At 35.8% G+C, this 17,637-nt stretch overlaps 1 protein-coding gene across 1 annotated transcript in view; it reads right to left on the reverse strand.

The window, feature by feature from the left end:
- LOC145678567 (angiotensin-converting enzyme-like) overlaps positions 1-15,157 on the reverse strand; it is a 184,091-nt gene extending 168,934 nt beyond the window's left edge. The window contains exon 1 of the mRNA XM_081748869.1: positions 14,737-15,157. Coding sequence (XP_081604995.1) covers positions 14,737-14,952 — 216 coding nt within the window. The 5' untranslated portion in view covers positions 14,953-15,157. The remainder of the gene's footprint in view (positions 1-14,736) is intronic.
- Between the last annotated feature and the right edge of the window lie 2,480 nt (positions 15,158-17,637).

The following is a 17,637-nucleotide window of genomic DNA, read 5'->3' on the forward strand; positions in this document are numbered from 1 at the left end:
AAAGTGTACAAATGAATGTCGAGTTACGAAATCTTTTGTGAGGGTCCGGATCCAATGGACTCTCTACATGGGTGCGCCATTGCACTACTAATCTCGATCTTGCTCTGTAATTAAATACAACATAATGCAATCAAGTCAACGACTCATATGAAACAAACATTCATAGACATGACTTTTATTAACAGTGACGTTAATATCTAAGCATATAGAATAATTAACGTAAGTGTTCTTCGACTACGCTATCTAATGTAAAATACTGAACAATACTACATCATACAAGTAAACAAAATTGTAGCTACGAAGACATGATGAACACTTCCATCCCCAATCATTTTATTTTAAAAAAAGAATTACATTTGATAGAACTGTGGAAGTCATTTTAATGAAGATTCTTGTCTCTTCAGGCAATAACGTTTAGATGTCGGTAATGACCTTGTTCTGTTACCGTTGAAAATTTAAAAGACGTCTTCGTTGGCGTCAACACACTTACGCACTAGAACAGTTTCCCATTTCGCTCAAGATTTCTAGCGTTATTTATCGATTGTGGCCACTGCTGTCAAATCAACGAAGAGAAGTTATGATGATTTACACAAAACAAATTGTTATAGTCATAAATTGTGCATGTCTAAATCTTTGCAAAACCTGGAAAGTATATAAGCGTAAGTGATTTGCTTGGTTTGTTTCTCTTTTGATGTTCCTTCTCAGCATCGAGGAGAAAGATGTTGTACCAACGGCTTAACGTGGGATCTGAACATAAACTCCCGCCGAGAACAGAACCTGAGTCTCCTACGCCAAAGAGGTTAACGCTACCTCTTTGCCAGAGGCGTACCGTGGAGTGAGTCAGTGGGTCGGTGGGTCAAGTGGGTCAAGTTTTCCGATTGGGTCAGTGGGAGGTGGGTCAACAGCATGTGACCCACTGTGACCCACCACCCACCGTGACCCACTGCGACCCACCACCCACCATGACCCACTGCGACCCACCGACTCAGTATGATCTACCGACCCTCTCTGCTCACTGCATTGTAGAGAGTATCTTCTGAAGACTGGTAAATGTGTCTTCTTTTTACTTTCAAGACCTTCATTTCCCTTCCTTTTCCACTTGTTTCTGTCTACTTACCTGAGGTGAGTATATCTAACCAAGTAAAAAAGAACTTCGGGCACTTTTGGATATTGATATTTTTAATAGTAATAATAGCAATAGGACTTACACTACAACTTGGCTTTCGAGACCTGTGGGCTTTTAGAGCTAACTACTGGAAAAAATACATTTTTGAATCACTGTAATATATAAATTATTTATAAAAAAATTGAATGTAACTATATGTGCCTGATCATCACGGTCAAATTGCAAAGTCAAATGAAATTACTTTTGGTATATAGTTAGGCCTTAATCCAAATTGGGATGTTATATTGCTTTTATCATAATGCATAATATCCGAAGGAGGTAGTGAGGATTCGAATTTTTGCGGGGAAAAAAAGGAGTATCTCGCAAGCCGTTAAACTTACACAGCTGAAATTCAGTGTATTAACTCTTTATTGAAAATAAACAGAATGTGTCCTAGCATTTTTTTTAAATTCTCCTTTATGTGGGGGGGGGGGGCACTTTCTATATATGGAAAATTGGTAGTGAGTTGGTTTGTAAAAATGATCGAAAACGATCGATGTTATTTCAGAAAAAAAAATCAGAAACAAAAAATACAGTGCTTGACTTCATATATCCATTGCTTTCTGCTATAATAATTGCTGAAGCTTATGTTTATTATATGGAGCGCTCACAGTACAGGGCAATCAATCCATAAAGTTGTGAGAAAAATAGGCATAAAATTTGTACTGTAAGCTTAATTACACGGAAATTTGAAGTTTGGATTGTACGCATAATTGTATGGAAAATTTTACACTTTTTTTCCTTTACGTTGGTCTACTTACTTTGATTTGGAACTTTGAAATTTCATCCTTTTTTCCATTGAAAAGTATTGATAATTCAACAAGGAAATAATTATACTATGATAATTTAATTGAAATTCATCGTAATTTGGCACATGGCAAACAGCAGTGTGGTAATTGAAGTTGAAGAAGGAGGGAAATTCCCATTCACCTCTGAATACTTTCCAGAAACCTCGTTCCCTTTCCCTTTCTAGACGGGGGAGGGAACTTGGTAATGGTATCAAACCTTCATGTGTAATTACAAAAATTAAATTTATAAACAAATAAGAAATCATCAGTTTATCAGGCTTTAATTGATAATTTATTCACAAGATTCCCTATCAAAGGCGTGGTAGATGAAGTTTCTGTTCTACATGGGTCGACATTGCCAACTGACATGGTTGATATGGAAAAGATGTTGTATGGTGATAGAGAGATGATACTTCTTGCTGAGTATTTCAAAACTGACCGAGAAAAATCGTTATCAGACTTAAGTCTAACAAGCAGATTGTCGATGAGGAGTTGCAGAAATCTGGTAGAAATATTATCAATTTCCATGACAGAGTGCGAATGGGGATTTCCCCCTTATGAATTTACAGATGACTAATATTAGAAATAGACTAAGTGTTCAAACATTGTCTAACTTGTTGCTCATCAATGTTAATGGCCCACCGCTAGACAAGCTCAAAGTAGACGAGCTAGTTATTTCTTGGCTGAAGGATGGACATCATTCCACTGCGGATGATTTACCGCCAAAAAGTTACCAACAGGAAATAAATCCGATTTCAGATTTATTTTAAGGTGGAAAATTACGAGTTACGGAAAATGTATACTTGTATTACTAATGGCTTATTTGTGTTATTCAACTTTGTACCTAATATTTAGTAAGTCTCTTCTTTGCTTTAGGCAAACTACTTTTGAATAAATGTTCATAATAATTGCAATTATGCATATTTGTAACTTAAATTTAACGTGGTGTTTTAGTGATTACACAAATTACAATTATGAGCATACTTTATGGAAATGCTCTCACATAGGGTACCCGAGCACCTTTATACCCTATGAACAACTGATTTTTCAAGTCTTTTGTGTGAAAAATACTGTGAACTGAGAAACCATAACCGTTTCCATATTGTACAGGGGTATTTTCCTTCGAATAGAAGTTTATTGTGGAATGCGTTCAGAAATTAACACTTGCAAGAATACTCTCTTAGTACAAGTATATTTTAGGCACACACTAATTTCCCTCCACCTCGAACTGTTTCAATTTTTTCACGGACAAACACTTTACCATTTTATATCGTAAAGGTCAGATCCACCGTTATTGTAACAGAGTGGTGCTTGACCGATTGACTAGAACTTCAAACTCCGATTAGTGACAATTTCACAGTCTTGTTTTATTACAAGTGTAAACTCTTTAGTCAGTTCAGAAGAGGCCGTGGATCGTGTTCAGAGTTGATGACGATGGATTTTGGTGAGTCAGAGCAGGTCAAAGTGGATGATAGTGGTTCATGGTGGGTGGTGGGTCAGAGTGGGTCACGGTGGGTGGTGGGTCATGCTGGGTCACAGTGGGTCATTGTGGGTTTTGGGTCACGGTGGGTCGTGGATCAGAGTGGGTCATGGTGGGTGGTGGGTCAGTGGGTCGTGGGTCAAGTTTTCATTGACCCACGCCAACTCTGGTACCGTCCACAAAAGCTGTGGAAGTGCTGCATCCCCTGAGTAAACAAAATAATGAATAAAGAATAATGCATTAATATAGACTAAATAACATAATGCTGATCTCAGAAAAATGCAGAACATTAAGTGCATTAAAAATAAAGAGTTGTAAGTAGAAAATCATTAACTAAAGTTTTTAATCAACATAAAGAAGAGGTTCTCAATTTGATCCATTTGAATACCACTCATTCTAGCTTTGGAGCTTCTTGTATAAACTAACAGACAATGTCTGACCAAAGCATATATTAACTAATAAATAATAGCGTTACAGTTTCGGCAAATTAACTTTGCCTTCATCAGACACATTAATAATGTGTCTGATGAAGGCAAAGTTAATTTGCCGAAACTGTAACGCTATTATTTATTAGTTAATATATGCTTTGGTCAGAAATTGTCTGTTAGTTGATCCATTTATATATACTAAATGTTGTGCCTATATTCACACATAACTTGAATATAGTTCCGCCAATTTTAGTTATTGCTCCTCGCAGATTCTATATAAATTTTATCATTCTCTAATGATACGTATTGGAGTTTGACAATGAAACTTCTCAACAGATGGTAGTTTTAATACCGTGTGTATGTTCACATATAATTCCGTAACGCTTAGATCTACGAATCAAGCATGGTTCATAATTCGATCTATTTTATTGAAAGTTAATGTCTGCTTTTAGGTATAACCAAATCACTATAGTAATGAAAACTATGAGCTATATGCTGAGATATTCTCCGTTACCATTTACAATTTGCAGAGCGTATGATATGGTTTCTTTTAGTAAATGCAATTGAATAGTTTGGTCTAGTGTTCGAAGTGGAAAAAAAAAAAAAAAACAGAGGTGGTATGTTTTATGATGATTTTGACTCGACATACTGGCTATCTAAATGTTGAAATACAGTGAGGGTGTGTTGATTGCATTTCTATTTACATAATGACTGAAAACCATTGGAAAGCTTCTCTGTAGTTACGGGGGAGAACATGCAGAAACTTTGATCTTCCACCAACAATTTTGTGGGGGGGGGGGAATAAAAAAATAACCCCTTATATTGTATAATAAAGAATTATACACGACAATTCTCAAAAACTGAGTTTTTATACTAACGATTTCCTGCGGGAAATCTCTCGATCCCCCACTATATTGAGGGCTATTCTAAACCCCCGGAAGTTCCGCCCCCAAAGCAAACAACCCCTAAATCAGCCCATGTTCAAAATACCACATTTATATACATTAAGGCAAGAACACACACACATACATCTAATATAAATAAAATAAAGTTTGTTTGTGTGTCTGTCTGTTTATCTGTCTGTGTGCGGCCTGGGGACCAGACGAGTAGACCGAGAGTTAGCAAAATTTGGACACGGGTACCTTGGTCCAGGGCCCAGATCAAGACGAAGCGTTTTTCTAATTCGAACCAGGGGATTTCAGGGGGGACGTTTATCAAGACAGAAAATGACCGATATTAGTGTCGAATTCATAGTTTTCGCGGTCATTGAGATCAATGGTGAAACTCCGATCGCATGAACTTCCAAATTCACCCTATTCACCTGCGAGTCGGAGATCACCGCGGAGCATACGGGGACATGCAAAAGTAGTAGAAAATGACTGATATTAGTGTCAAATCCATAGTTTTCGCGGTAGCTGAGATCAATGGTGACACTTCCATTAGCGATGTTCTTCAAATTCATCCACCACTGTAGGCGGGCCGGGGGTCACCCGAGGGGATTCCGAGACATGAAAAAATTATCTAAAATGACCGATATTAATGTCAAATCCATAGTTTTCGAGGTCACTGAGCTCAATGGTGAAACTCAAGATCGCGTTTACTTTCACATTTAGCCCCCATTAGCTAAGGAACGGGGGCCATAATAAAAGGGGTCACCGAGACATTTAAAAATAATCTCCAATGATCAATATTCATGTTAAATCCATAGTTTTCGCGGTCACTGAGATCTATGGTGATACTCCCACAGGCGTTGACTTCCAAATACAGGGGGGACAGAGGTTTTTTTTTTAATTGAAACCAGGGAATCATAGGGCGCGTTTACCGGGATATGTAAAAGTAGTAGAAAATTACCAATATTTGTGTCGAATCCATATTTATCGGGATCGCTCAGATGTATAGTGACACGTCCAATAGTGTTCACGTTCAAATTCAGTCCCTATCAGCCATCCCAATGAAAACACATCTACGTTGTTGGGTATACATTCACACAAAATAGATCAAATTTTAGAAATGTTTCTTAATTGTTCTTTCGTTGTTCAGTTTGTTTACATTGATATTTTATCCGATCCGTGCGAAGAACGGGCATAACAGCTAGTATTTAATAAAGAAACAATTCAATATAGCACATCAAAATATAAACTAGATTAACTTTTTTGAAGACACCTCGTTTTTAAAAACAAAAGATAGAAAAAGTAATAAAAATGTTCGTGTTGTCAACATAGAAATTATTTCTGTTAAAAAACAAAATCCTTTTACATGTATAACTATTCGTCAATTACTGTGTATAAAAATGGATTTGTTAAAGGTATTTAGCATCTACTCTCCAGTAACAGTATGTCTTAATCATTGGAAAAAGAGAGGCGGTATGTCTTCATCGCTATAAAACCAGAGGCGGCATGGCATACCGTCTCACTACGACCATTGGTTTTGTGTTAGATTAAATATATATATATATATATGAGGTCTGTTACATGAACACGGAATTCTGTATTGTAAATTGTGTATTTTCCTTTACATATTATATATCTCTTGTTCTTGTTTTGTAAGTTGGAATTCGGAATAATATTTTACTCAAAATATGCTGACTGTTTATTTTATCTCTAATTAATTTATCAATGAACATTGTGTTGTTATATTGCCTTCTTGTTTCAAGAGATTCTAGTTCAAAATGGTCAGAAAGTTTATTATAGTCGTAATAAAAGTGATATAATATGATATGATAATACTAATGGCTAATAAAATTTTCCTGTACTCTCTCGATCATTTCTTTATTTTACATACGTATATTAATCCAGGCTACGCATCCGTATTCCAGCTTAGGTCGGACAATCGTTTATATCTATATCTATATCTATATCTATATCTATATCTATATCTATATCTATATCTATATCTATATCTATCTATCTGTTATTGCTATATTGCGCAAAGCTATATTGCACAAAAATTTAGCTTTGGGAATGACTTACGGCACACGAATACGTTTTATGGATAATTTCTATGTATGAATATTTTTTTTATTTAACTCGTAAGTACAACCCTATTGGCGTCGGAGACCAGGGTTGGATTCCCGGTGGGAGCTCCTGTGGTTTGGATTCCATGTTAATCAGTAGCTCTCGTCTCATATAGCCTCGCTGCTGAAAGGGACGCAACTCGTAAGTACAACCATTCATTTATAAGTTGAAATTTTACAAAATAAAGTGTCGTCGACCCAATTTACAAACTTCGTAACTCCTATAAACGAAGCATTTTGGTCACGAGTGTTAGGAGTTTTTCTTTATTTCTTTCATTCCTGTATCAGGGTTGGTCTAAAGTTTCTGCTTGTGTTCCAGAAACAATCTGCGTTAAAATTGTGAAATAAAAATGCCTTTGGTTGAAGTGGTGCAGGATGACAGTTTAACTAGTAGGAACTTGTGTAAGCTAACATATCTTAAGAAATGTTAACAGGAATTTGTGGCATGTCAAAAGAAATTCAAGCTGCGTAGGTACATCCCAGACAGACATAATGGGAAAACAACTATACAGCATACCTAGGCAAGTTTCTGCTTTAAGCGAAAAAGCTCATACTAAAGTGTTTCCCACTTGATGAACGTATGATCTGATTTATTAAAGAGTATATTCGAAATATCATATAATATAGATCTATTCAAGAGAAAAACATATCCTATTAAATAACAATCAAGAAATGCGTCCTTTCAGAACTGTAAGCTGCTAAAGGTACGATAAAATACTTTTCGGAGAGCCTTTGTTTTATACTATTTTATTTGTTTTATTCAATTTCATCTATTTTGTTCCCTCTCCTTTTCCGTCCAACCTATTCTCTCTATATTGGCTCTGATCATAAATATCCACTCTGTGTCATACTTTTGTGAATTGGAAATGACAGGTCTCAAAATATTCATATGTTTGAGAATGACACAGCACCTGCGCTAAGAATTTTATCGCAGAGTAAACTGAGTCAGTGTTGGAAGTTCTTCGAATACCCAATCCTTCTTATCTATCATAAACATAAAACTTCTTAACATTACTTCAGGCCAGATGGTGGACATTTAACTAAGCGATAAGTGGTCAGCGCATTGCGTGCCAACACAACTCTTCCTATCTTTCAAATTCATAGTTCGGTATCTTTCAATTGGAATACCTCTCCAATGACAATACTGTGTCAACAGTGAAAGTTCTGTGCCCTTCCCGGGAATCAAGCCTGAGACCAAGTCCAGAAAATTCACGCATGTTAACTATTCCGTTAAATCAATCACATCTTCAATGTTTGTACAGGAACACTTTGTTTGGTTGGACTAGAGTTTAGAGTCCCGTTCAGCACCGAGCTTGGACGCAGTACCCCCCCCCTCCTTCTAGCTCACGAAAATATGGCTGCACGATTATAACTACAACTTAAATTTCTTAAGATTTTCCAAATACAAATAATAAAATACCAGACGTAATATAGCAACTAGGAAAATGCCCCCTAGAAAATTTTCTTCGGGCCCCCTTGGCACCGAGTTTATATGAGTTGTCGACCTATACATTAACGTGGGGTCTGAACCATGCGAACTCTCCTGGAAATCTAATTCGGGTCTCTTGCACTCAAGAATACCTTGCATAATGCAGTTTTGAACAACGTACTGGTAGATTTTGCTATAACGCGTTTTTTTATTATTATTATTATTACACATTTACCAATTGATAATAGGTTTGCCATTTTTAAATAAACAAGTAAAAGCAGTAAATATCACGTACATAGAAATACTGTATAAGTTGAGCCCAGAGATTGGTTTTGATATAATGATTTTAGTATAACCACAATTGAAGAATGGAGGCAGGCTGCCTCAGGGGTAGAGTCTCATCTCTCATACCAGCGGTCCTTGGTTCGATCCCAGTCCATATGCATTTGTGAACAATATCGTGTCCATAGATTTGCTCGAACTTATCCATCTCTATTTTCCTCCCACACTGAGAAAAATCTGTTATCCGGACAGCGGTATTGAACAAATATACGGAACCCATAAGTTTACTACGGAAATCTGTATACTACCTAGTACTGTATTTTTCCCACTTAGATGTTACATCATGCCGCTGCAGTATGTCTGACATCTAACAGTATTCTGTATATTACATACGTATACGTATGTTACGTACGTCATATGTTATATACGTCCATCTGTATGTGAGATGCTGACCGATTAATTATTTGTTTTATACGGAAAGTACGTATACTGAACGTATTATAAAGCATAAGTTTTCAGTTATGTTTGCAGCAGGATGTTACCTATGTATGTTAAGTCCAAAAACTACAGGATTTACGCATGTAACCTACGTTTTTACGTACACTACGTACGTTTTTTTATTCTCTGTGCATATTCTGTAAACATTCTCATACACAATTTTTATTCCATCAATTCCTTTCATAAATCACTTTAATTAATCATTCGTCGTCTTTACCCTATAGGACAACACCGTAGGACGTAAAATTAAAATATTCCACATTTCATTTAAATTAAAGATTTTTTGCAACTTTTGTATGTTTGATCCTTTAGAGATGAACGTGCAATATAAACACACAGCAGATTGCTCCCTTGAGGATGAGTGTTGTACATAAACAACATGTGGACGGAGACGACGGATATGGTTTATAGACTAATTTGCGTTGTGTCAAATAAGTCATTCTATGAATTTAATTCTTCAGATCAAAAACTCTTGTCTTTTTTTTTTATTATTATTATTATTATTATTATTATTATTATTATTATTATTATTATTATTATTATTATTATTATTATTATTATTATTATTATTATTATTATTATTTATCTTAATATTTATTCATTTTGTGTCTCAGAAGAAAGCCTGATATAAAATACCCATTCCTAAAGTTAGAAAGGACTTTCTGTTACTTAATTTACTTAGTTATTTCATTTTTAAAGTTGATCATTATCATCAATTTTATGATGACCGAATTCAATTTAAATCCATTGTAAATAGCTCTCGAATAAGGCGACTTTACATAGCACTGGCTTTTCTTGAAACCAATAAACGTATCACTAAATTTAACAATATTACGTATTACTTAATTTGCATACTAACGCTCTGAACTTTGGTGCGAGCGGTCCTGGGTTCGATTCCCGGGCGGGAACCGAGTAAAAAGGTGTAATAGTTATCTCAGTTCAGTCAACTTTTGTGAGTTTTTTCCTGGGTTTTCCTCTTTCATATTGGGCAAATACTGGGATGATACATAACTGACGGGTCCAAGGCCGCTTCCTCGCTTTTCCATTCTTTTCTTCCTTCCCCTTCCCCGGATAGTGTGCTCACCGAGGGACATCGTTCACATACGTGCCGGGATTAAGTTCATAGATGCCGATAATACTGAGAGATACGTACGTATAAATAAATAAAAATAAAATGTAAACGGATTGAATGACATCTTCTACGTTGATGATGATGAGTATCATACAGAACAAGAACCTGTTATTTTAGAACTAACAACAGAGGGTTCACCTTTCTCTGCCTCGCCCAATATGCAAATTATCATATTTCGAAATACCATTGCTTTCACATTGCTATTGCGATATTCAGCATTATTGACGGCTTCTGTTAAAATCAAGTATAGTCTTTAATAATAAATAGAAAGCTATCTATCCAAGGAAAAGTGAAATTCATTTTCGGCATGTTTAGTCTTCGAAAGCTGGTAACTTGACTATTCACTGGAAGAGTAGTATATGAATATAGCGAAAGAGGATTCTTCTTTACTACTTCGTTTTTCATAAAAAAAAGCTACCATGGTATTTGCGAGAGGTTTCTGCTTCAATCCCAGTCTGTATAAGTTTCAGTGGACATCGTGTTCATGGATTTTCTCGACGTTCTCCTCTCTTTCAGTCTAATTACAACAATTGATCTCCTTCGTGACTAAGCTGTTAGTTACGCGCCTTTTGCGTGGGAAAGCAGGATTCGATTCCCGACGGGAGCTCATGTGGTTCGGATTCCACGTTAATCAGTAGGTTCACGTCTCATTTAGCCTCGTTCTTGAAAGGGACGTTAAACTCAAAATCTAGTCAATTACAACAATTATCTCATTTGATTTCCGGAATCTGAACCACACAAGCTCCTGCCGAGAATCGAACCCAGGTTTCCCATGCGAAAGGCACGTACGCTAACAACTATTTCATAACCATACACTTTCATTAATCATTCGACTCCTTTGACTACAGTCATAATCGTAGGACTAATCCCTTTCCCAAAAATCATACATTCATGCTTCTTTACGAAATTTATCTATTACTGATCTTTAAGGATGCCCGTTCTCTCTTGGTGTATAATACACCTTCTATATTCACACCAAATTCTCTTCCTTTAATTTCTTTCTCAAAGTTTTACTTACAGTAACGTAACTATAATTATAATACTTGAAAATTATACTTTCAATTGCATGAGAAATTACGTATAGTTAACGGACTAGATGAATTCATTGAACACAGAATAAAAATTTATGTACTGTTGCTTATTCTTAGCCAAAGGGAGAATGTCACTTTTCCACCAATATTCTACATACTAAACTTACTCTGAGTGTGTGTGTGACTGATCAAAACATACTACAATCTACTTCACTGAGTTTCCTCATGATTAGCTCGTTCAGCGTGGAAAAGCCTGGATCAACTTCCGGTTGAAGCTCATGTGGTTCGAATCTCACTTCAAGCTGTAAATCTACGTCTCATCATATTGCCTTAGTGCGGATAAAAAAAAAGTATCTTTATGTTAAAATGCTAGGTTTATATATTTGTGGTCAAGGAAAGTTTATATGTTTGTTGCCAATCATTTCAACAATGAGATATCGAAAACCACAAGTGCTAGAAATGTGCCGTTCACGCTGGTCGTTCCCACATTTTGTGTAGATTTGCCAGTTCTCATTCATTCATAATTGAGCGCCAAAAAGGCGTAACTGCAATTTTATTAGTTTAGAGGCTTAAGTGATATGTGTCTCTCTGGCACAGAACCAAATGCTAGTAACTCAGTTATACCTTTATATCTTTTTCGAATAACGTTCCAAGGATAGAGATTTTCATTAAGGCGTCTTGGCACAAGAAAATTCAATCCATTATACATGTCGTCATAGCATTAACTCAAAATATGAAAATTCGACAGTTACGCCCTTTTGGCGCTCAACCATCGTAATAATAATAATAATAATAATAATAATAATAATAATAATAATAATAATAATAATAATAATAATAATAAACTTATTTTTCTATTCCACATTTTAGGTGTCGTTTGGACCCTATTAGTTAAATATTACCACTAGGACTTTAAGGTTGATACCCTTGTGAAAGGCAACCAGTGGAAGAGCTATGTATTGCGGGTTGATGGACATTTCAGGTGCTTTGCTTTAATCTGAATATCAAAACCGAAGAAGACTTGTGGATCCACAATGAGGCGTACTCGGATATGGAATTATAAGCGAAAAAAAAAATGCATTTGGTATTATTTATCACTTATTTAAGGTTGGAACAACCTCACCTCACATTCTATATGTGGAAGTACTACATATTTATGTGTTTGTCTATAGCAATTCACTCCCTTTGAGAGTTTTCCTGTCCTTTACTTGTGTCCGTGAAGAGACTGGCACAGATATAGTGAGAAGTGGGAAGGAGATTTACGCTCATATTAGAACTGTACGCTGTGTAAATAGCGTAGGTTCAGCTAGTATTAAACTAAAAACAATCCAACTAAAATTGAAGTGGTCCCATAGGTGACTTAGATGGTCTAATCATTTCGTGAAATTTCCGTATTTATTTCAATTCATAGAGCACAGTACCTCAGTGGTAGAACGTTTCTGGTTTGATTCCAGACCATGTGAGTTTATAGTTGACAACATCGTATCCGTGAGTTTCCGTGGGGTTCCCCCGTTTCCTCACACATTCTTGCTCCACTAATTGTTTCAGTTATTTATTTTCATTAATCATCCGTGTGCTTTAACCTAAACGGAGACAGGGTGGCTCAGTGGTAGAGCGCTTACCTCTGGTGTCTGGGATCCCTGGTTCGATCCTCAGCCACGTAAGTTAGTGGAGTACAGCATCGTGTCCATAGGTTTTCTCGGAGTAATCCCGTTTCCTCTCACATTATCATTCCACCAATTGTTCCATAATCATTCATTTACCTAAATAATCCGTCTCCCTTATCCTACCGGACATAATCATAGGAAGTTAAACTGAAAGATTTCATTTCATTTCTTTCACCTAAACGGCATAATCGTTGGACATTAAAATAAGAACTTCATTTTATTTTTATTTTTACTTCTAATTTTATTCACTGTTTCTTTAAAAATTTAGAGGTAAATGCTGTTAATGAATATGAGAAAAATTAAAACAATGATAGAAATGGCGGAAGAATCTTTAAGGAATAAGAGACGCGTATATTTATGGCAATTTGATCAAAGAGTTAAATAGACTTATTTAATGTTTAGTAGAGAATATCGTACTATACGAGGGGAAAAAAAAACATGACCACTACGCTTAAGCTTTGAAAAACAACTAAATTCCGAACTGTGATGAAAGTTGGAGATATTTTGATGTACATTATTAGACAAATAATATCTACAATTTTACCTTTATTTCATTTGAGGCAACGTCATTTAAAATGTTTGACATTATGGTTTAGTAGGGCCGAATTAAGACCCTTACAAGCAGGAAGCTCTTAAAAGATTTTGGTGCTCCCATATATGAATGGCTCGGGGGAAGACAATGGTAACGACCACTTCCGACCAGGGGCGGATCTAGAAAGTAGAAACTGGAGAGGGGTGCAGCCGAATCCAGACTATGATAAGTGTATCATAAGTTTACTATAAACTTTCAAATATATATAAATAATAGCATCAATTATTTTCCTAATCCAAAAACTGGGGTCCTAGCTACCTTGCGGCCCCGAGCTAGATCTGCCACTGCTTCCGACGTGAGTCGTTAAGTGGATCCGACACAAAGAACAATATCTACGTAGTTTAACTTCGGAATTGTACTGCATACCGCAGGGGAAACTTGTTTATTATGTGTCATTGCCATTGTAAAATCAGTTATAGAACATTTTTGTAGTGCCCCTGAACTTGATGCTCTAAGCACGTGCTTACTTTGCTTAATGGTTAATCCTCCCTTATGGTTGAGGCAAATGGTCACGGCACGACAGTGGCCCACATTCGTTACGCCACTGATCTCGAGAATATAGTATGAACTACAAATGAATGAATTATGGAAAGATTAGCATAATGGTAACAGAATGAATCAAGACTCAGGGCCGTACCCAGCCCAAAAATGTTGAGGGTGGCGGTAGAAGTTAGGGGGTGCCCCCGAGCCCCCCCCGTGGATACGAGCCTGTCAAGACTACGAGAGCTTTATTTATTAAAAAAAAAAAGTAAGAGAAGGTTTCCTTTGATTTTACAATACTTACTACTAGTTTCATATGACGCAACAAGTATTCGAACTTGCAAATTCGAGATTGAAGCTTGAGCTACCACTAAGTTTCCGCGCTCCGCACTGCTCCACATTTTATTCCTTAATCCCTTCGCTTCCACTGCAATGTATGTTGAAAGAAAACAACCCATTAAATTACGCCAGGCCGGGACTTGCCTGACAAATTATTAAGAAAAATAATTAGACTAACTTACTACACAAAGGGTAATAAAAAATACATATAGATTAAGTTCACAAATCGATTGCATCTTCTTCTGGAGATATACTTTAAAGTATTCTTAAAAGCATATTGTATCATTCTCAATATTAAAATACAGAGAACATTATTACAGACATAAATTCTTGAACGTAATATAAAATAATCAATTAAAAACAATGTACTCGTGAAACTTCGGAACTGATTTAATATTGTTCATTTACTTACTGATTCGTTCTCCGTTTCAGGCGTGATATTTGTCATATAATTCCATCTCGCAACTGTTTGTTGATTACATTGTGAAGAGTATCTACTTTCCAATTGCTCCAGATATGTCCGTGCCTCATTATCAACATCATCATTTTGTGCATTCACTAAATTTGACACGAAAATTAAGCAAAACGCGGCCGCATGAATGTATCTTGCCCAAACACAAAAAGACATGCTGATTTCAATGTGTCACTACATTTACTGTCTACCAATAAAAAGCGGCACGGCTCTCTCTACACGACTAGCGGCCGAACACCAAACCAATTATCGTAAAAGTGTTCTGAGAGTAAAATGAGTGAGTGACTGTTTAATACCTATCTATATGTATGTGTGTGAGTGTGCGCGTGTATCTATCAGGTACTTGTTGTTGGCCTCTAGGCACTCACGTGCCCGATATGCCACTTTGGTTCCACAAGATAACGGAAGACAATTGTTCCAACACTGCGTTTGCGTTGGTGAAACAACAGGTTTCTGACACAACTTTCATTCTTATGCACATTCAGCGTTGGAATTTTTTTATTCGAAATTATTATCTTGTTGTGTCATCATCAAGGCCACTTGAAAAAAAGAATTTCATGTGTGAAAAGTAGAGAACAACAAAAGAGATGCAAGCGTTTCGATAGAAAGGAAAACATTTTTCACTAGCACTAAGAAGAGGATATCATACTCGATATGCTGTATTTTTTTTAAATATTTTTTTCTAAATACGAAGTTGTGCCCAGGTAGACGACAGTTGAGTGATGTGTTTGTTATCAGCACATCGGTTCCTATGTGCCATTTCCAATTTTCTAGATCAGATTTCGGATATAGGATTTAATTTCTGGGCTTTCGGCATCTAGGGCCATTTAGCCCATCACGCATGAGAGTTGACGTTATTCGGCGAGCACATTAACCGCGGAAAGGAAAGGAAGGAAGCGGCCTGGGACCTCTAAGTTAGGTATCATCCCGGCATTTGCCTGGTGTGAATGGAGAAAACCCAGGAAAACCTCATTCAGGATGGCTGGTCTGAAAAAGCTTTCTACACTTTTTTGACCGAGTACCCCTACCGGGAATCGAACCCGAGACGCTCACATCGAAGGCGAGAGCGTTAGCGATTTCTATATCAGAGTTCAACATATTTCCAATCACTAGCTTCAAAGTTGCTTTGCGATTCAGGGTCGGCTGGCCAAGGAGCGTCAGGTCTTTTAAAAATAATTTTCCCAGGTCCCAGCCAGTGATCGGAGTTTAAGGGGTTATAAATATGTTAGGGGTACAAGTCGTTAAAAATTCTATTTTAAACTGGTCTACATCAATATTTACTCAGATATTGTATGCATGTTAACCTTAATTCACATTATATCCTTAGCTCCCTCTGCTTAGATCCCCGCCTGGAGCTCATGTGATTTGAATCCTGCATTAAACTGTAGGTCCACTCTCATATAGCTCGCTGTTGAAACGGACAGTAAACTCAAAATTAAATCAAAATATATCACATTATATCCTCTCACCCTAGTTGGCTACTCCAATAATAATAATAATAATAATAATAATAATAATAATAATAATAATAATAATAATAATAATAATAATAATAATGAATATTTAGAAAACTTTAACTCATTTACCATATAAAATGTACAAAAGTAAAATTCGATTGGATGCTTGAAAGACCTCTAATAGCATTATTATTATTATTATTATTATTATTATTATTATTATTATTATTATTATTATTATTATTATTATTATTATTATTATTATTATTATTATTATTTATTAATTTCGATAGTTTAGTGTCTTAGTGGTGTAAAGGAGCTATTATATTTTACCAACTTATCTTTTTCTTTTCTTTCAATTTCTTACCAAATATCATTAAATTTTTATTTTTTAAAAAACTGGGCAAGCTAAGATTGGGGGCTGTTAATATTACTTATATTAATTTAGTGATTGTAAAATAGAATAAAGATTACATTAGATTAATTAAGCATAACCAGGCATCTTCTTTCTTGAATTTTCATATGAGTATAGTTTTTTTTCGTTACTATTAAAAGCGTTTTAAATGATATCCCAAAAATCTATTAAAATTCATATTTAAAAAGAAATGAAATGAACGGTATGTATTAATACCTGCACTAAACTTTCTCACTCCTATTTATTAAATTAAATATTATAATTATTTATGAAATATGAACAAAATTATAGTAGATGTACAGTAAAACTTCGAAGAAATTTTTTCCCAACGACCAAACTACTCCTCGTAAATTTGTCATTTGAAACAAAGAGTGACATATTACCCTATTAGCAAAAAAGCTTTAGGAAAGTTGGCGCGTCCTTGGCTTTTGACTTTCTACGCTTGCACTTGAAACGCATGCTTTCATACAACCTGCCTTTTGTTGTATTTGCAAGCGATGTTTTTTTAGACCCTTCGCAGAACGTCATAGCATCATTGGCGGTTCATTGGCTATTGACTTGACTTGAAAAATGCTTACGTAAAGCTTGAATGGAACACTGAATGCAGGGTTGCCCCTTTATAACCTCGTTACTGGAATCCAGCTTGCGGCATGCTAGCACGTTTTCCAATCAAGCTGGATGCAAGCTAGGCCGAATTGCAACTCAAGCTGGATGCAAGCTTGATCGACTTGCTATTCAAGCTGACACCAAGCGGTTTCGTCTCTGCTACTATGACATATAGTTACTATTGTGTTTATTTATTAAATAGAATAAAAATACCTATATATATATATATATATATATATATATATATATATATATATATATATATATATATATATATATATATATTTAGAAAATCGTCTGAGAAAACGCCCTAAAAATAAACTACCCCTTGCGGATATCTTCAGAAGAAATGACATATACCAC

This window comes from Thermobia domestica, chromosome 2 (assembly GCF_964235325.1).
Source record: "Thermobia domestica chromosome 2, izTheDome1.hap1.1, whole genome shotgun sequence".
Taxonomy (NCBI): Eukaryota; Metazoa; Arthropoda; class Insecta; order Zygentoma; family Lepismatidae; genus Thermobia; species Thermobia domestica.